Genomic DNA, 4408 nt, shown 5'->3' on the forward strand with positions numbered 1-4408 from the left:
CCTCAACCACTCCAAGAAACTGATGGAGGAAATGAAGAATGTGATGGCTAGGGCTCAAGAAAATTAAATCATGACTTCCTGTGTTTCAAATGTTATGCACTTGGATGCTTTATTGTATGGATCACATTGTTGATTCTGTTTTGTGCTAGTTTCCATTATGCTTGTGACAATGTTTTTCACAACTTTATAATTTCCAACTAGAAGTGATTGCATTATGTCATCTTTCCTTTTTCTTTCCATTTCCTTCTTTCTTTATCCATTTCATTCAATAAATTTCAACTAAAAAATACAAGTAAAATAGGCTAAACTTCCAAGACACCTTACAGGACGCGACCCTATCGCGAAGTCATGGAAAACCAAGGAGAAACCCCAGAGATGATGAAGACCGATATCCAACAATTGAAGAGTCAGATGAGTCAAATCTTGGAGGCCTTGAATGCCATGCAAAACCCTGGAGAGACGTGCACACCACAACAACACAGGGTTCAGGAAAACCAGACTTGTCCTCCATCTAGCCTCCCTTCAGATTACACTCCACCCCCTGGAGTGGACTCGAGGAAAGTTTACGTTCAAAATGTTGAAAACAATGCGGTTAAAGAAGAAAATAAGCTTGAAGCTGCTACTTCCACATGTTCTGGGGAAACCACTCATCCAAATATAGTGAACATGGTAGAGACAAAGCAACATGATGTGAAGTCTATCGCTGCACCTGGGGACGTTAAGGACGAAGAAAGTAAATTAGAAATGCTTGATAAGAGGTTGAAAGCCATAGAAGGGGAAAGGAATTTCGCATTCAGTGATGCTACTGGACTATGCTTGGTCCAAGACGTGGTGATACCCCCAAAGTTCAAGTTGCCAGAATTTGAGAAGTATCGAGGGAATACTTGTCCAAAGAACCATATAACCATGTTTTGTAGGAAGATGACTGCCTATGCTCATGATGAAAAGCTACTAATTCACTTCTTCCAGGAAAGCTTAATTGGCATCGCTCTTAATTGGTATACGCTTTTGGAACCAACTCACATTCGTTCATGGAAAGATCTGGCTGATGCATTCTTGAGGCAATATGGATACAATAGTGATACAACGCCTAGTAGGTTGCAGTTGCAAAATATGGCGAAGAAGGAGTTTGAGGCGTTCAAAGAGTACGCTCGGAGATGGAGGGAGATTGCTGCTCAAGTGGTGCCACCTTTGCCTGATAAAGAGATGGCAACTATGTTTATAGACACTCTGGAATCACCCTTCTATGAGCGCATGGTGAGTAATGTTTCCTCAAGCTTTGCAGACTTGGTGATAATCGGAGAAAGAATTGAAATTGGTGTGAAGACAGGGAAGATCACACATGCTTCTGCCATGATAGCGAGTGTGAACGAGTCCATTTCTAAACCTGGGAAGAGGAGAGATCGGAAAGCTCAATCATGTCCCACTGCTCAAATACCCTTGACCTACCCTCATTCCGGAGCCTTTCCAGGACAAAATTGGAGAACCGATTCGAACTCAACTTCCCACCGAACCACTGTACAGGGAAATGTTAATCAAGACAATAGACTTGTGAGTTTCACTCCTATCCCTATGACCTATGCAGCATTGCTCCCAAGTCTTCTCCAAAGAGGTTTGGCCTCTATTTGCCCGATGAAGCCTGTCAAGCCCCCGTACCCTAAAACTTATGACGCAGATGCAAGATGTGATTATCATGGAGGGGCTATTGGCCATTCAACTGAAAATTGTTGGGGACTCAAGCGTAAAGTGCAATCCTTGATTGATTCAGGACAGTTAAAGTTTGAATGAAATCAACTCACCACTGAGGCAAGGTATGGCAACGCCTTTGCAAACGCTATGGAGAAATGAAGTGGGCTCTAGGACCACATAAGAAAGCATAATTCATTGTAACAGTGAAATTGATGTTGTTTTGTTTGCTTGCTATGAGAACTTTGCTCATTAATGACACGATTTCATCCATGAACTCCACTGCGTTTAGTCATCACGGGGTTTCTCCTAGTTTTACTTGAAAACAAATCCTAAAAGGGTGTCACGGAAAAGAGTGAAAGATGAAAAGAAATGACATGAATGAAGGTCAAAAGCAACGTTCTGAGTCACTTGTTTTTCTTGCAAATCGTCAAATTCATGTCTTTCAAAAAAAAAAAAAAAAAAGAGGAAAATGAATAATCAAAAAGAAGAAAAGAATAATGGGGAATCATGCTTTTTGGAGGTCAAATGTTTTAATCAGGAACTACTTGGTGTTTTCTTTTGAAATATTCGTGTGCCTATTGCTTGAAATCCCTCGCCCTTCGCTTCCCCAAAATAAAGGATCTGTCGTAACGTCGTTTCTACCACCCATATCAATAAACCCGAACCTTCATATTGGGGCAAATTTGCCAAGGTTATCCTCGCTTGTGCTACTAAGGTGATCTCTTAATCCATTAGGACAAATCAAATAATTTTGCTAGATTGAAAACCCAAGAGGGCAGTTTGAGCAAAAACAAAAAAAAAAACAAAAAAAAAAATAAAAAAGAGGCAACTTGTGTTAAGGTCATCGAGTTTTGTCGTAGAGTTAACCTTTTGAAAATAAAGCAATTCGAATTTGAAATGATGTGTGGCCATCTTTCTATATTCATAAAAGTAAAAATTATCCCTTGCTACCCCCATTGAGCCAAAGATAAGTCTTTGTTCAAAAATGTCCTCAAACAAGGGTTATCATTATAGTAAAGGTTAGCTTAAAACGCGCGTACAAAGCACTCAGTAATCAAATGAAGGTCATCAAGGAAAAAAGGAAGGAAGAAATCACAAGTGATGACAAATGAAAAATGGAGATAAAATCTGAGAAAAGTGTAGCGTTCAAAAAGTGGACAAATAAGTCATACAATACCTATATGATAACCCGAGTTTCAAAAGTGATAACTGATAGACACTCATTTGGGCCTTTACGTCCTTTCTTTCAAAACCTTTCAACCCACAATCATGTTACAAGCCAAATAAAAGTCCACACTGATTGAAAAATGATCGCTCTAATTTTCTGAAAGCTTAATTCTATGATAAGGTGACATGGCTGACAATGCAGTCGTTAAAATTGAGCGAATGAAAAAATTCAATAAAAAAATGTGAAAAAATGATGATGTCTCAAGAAGAAGAGAACTCCTTATCATCTAGTCAAAAGCAAGCAAAGGAAAAACAAACCAACTGGGGCAATCCTTTTCATCCAATCCTTTTCAGTCAATCCTTTCCATTTCCACTACCTCTTTTGAAACAATACCCTTGTTCATCCAATTTCTCCTCCATACACAAAAATTGGGGCAATTTTGTGAGTCTCACATAAATTTCTCACCCAACGCTCATGAATCCCCATATTCGGAAACAAAACCCCTTGTTCAATCAAAATTCTTCTATGAATACCAAAGCTGGGGCAGCTTTCCGGGTTTCATGTGAATATGTCACCATAACATTCATTGATCTATATCCTCATACCCTTTTTCCCATATACCAAAACAGGGGCAATCTTTGGGTCTCTCGTGTTCTTCATCCTGACATTCACAAGTTAGATCTTCTTTTAGGAGTTTAAGAGAAATGATGAGCCCACATGGTTATCCAAGCCTCCTCAAAATCCTCCCAAACATCTCTTGCTTTTCACTTTTCCGTGAACCCGAGCAAGCGTGCACGCATATTTCGAAAGAGAAAGTCAAGTTAACATTTTGAGCATTACATCCCAATAAGTGTGACATTCCTCAATTTCATAAAACATTGAAAATAAATATGAATTTGACGATCATAAATAAAACAATTGACTCAGACATGCGTGAAAAGAACAAAAGACAAAACACATTCAACTTTTTCACCAGGCTTTCGTCTTTTCATATCAGGGTTTCGACACCCTCATTCTAGCATTAAGGGTTTGACACCTAGTGGTAAGAAATTCAAAAATCTTTTCTCATAACATGTGTCGACATCAATCCATCAAGACAAAATCATCATATTGGAGCCATCTTCATTCATATGAATGGTTATCATTTTCTTCACTTTCAAAAATGCGAAAAGATCAACAAACATTCAGGTTTCCTCCTTCAAGTTACAAAATTCCTATCAATTAAGTTTCTCTTGCATATCGGGGTTACGACACCCTGATCTCTACACCAAGGTTACGACACCTTGTTTCTCTTGCATATCGGGGTTACGACACCCTGATCTCTGCACCAAGGTTACGACACCTTGTTTCTCTTGCATATCGGGGTTACGACACCCTGATCTCTGCACCAAGGTTACGACACCTTGTTTCTCTTGCATATCGGGGTTACGACACCTTGATCTCTGCACCAAGGTTACGACACCTTGTGTCTCTTGCATATCGGGGTTATGACACCCTGATCTCTGCACCAAGGTTACGACACCTTGTTTCTCTTGCATATCTGGGTTACGA

The 4408-nt window shown here is 39.5% G+C and overlaps 1 protein-coding gene across 1 annotated transcript; it reads left to right on the forward strand.

The window, feature by feature from the left end:
* The first annotated feature begins 348 nt into the window (after window positions 1-348).
* Window positions 349-1788, forward strand: LOC114175539. The gene has a single exon (XM_028060294.1). It carries the CDS (start codon window positions 349-351, stop codon window positions 1786-1788), a length of 1440 nt encoding a protein of 479 aa, XP_027916095.1.
* Window positions 1789-4408: the final 2620 nt, after the last annotated feature.

The sequence above is a fragment of the Vigna unguiculata genome, chromosome 3 (assembly GCF_004118075.2).
Source record: "Vigna unguiculata cultivar IT97K-499-35 chromosome 3, ASM411807v1, whole genome shotgun sequence".
NCBI lineage: Eukaryota > Viridiplantae > Streptophyta > Magnoliopsida > Fabales > Fabaceae > Vigna > Vigna unguiculata.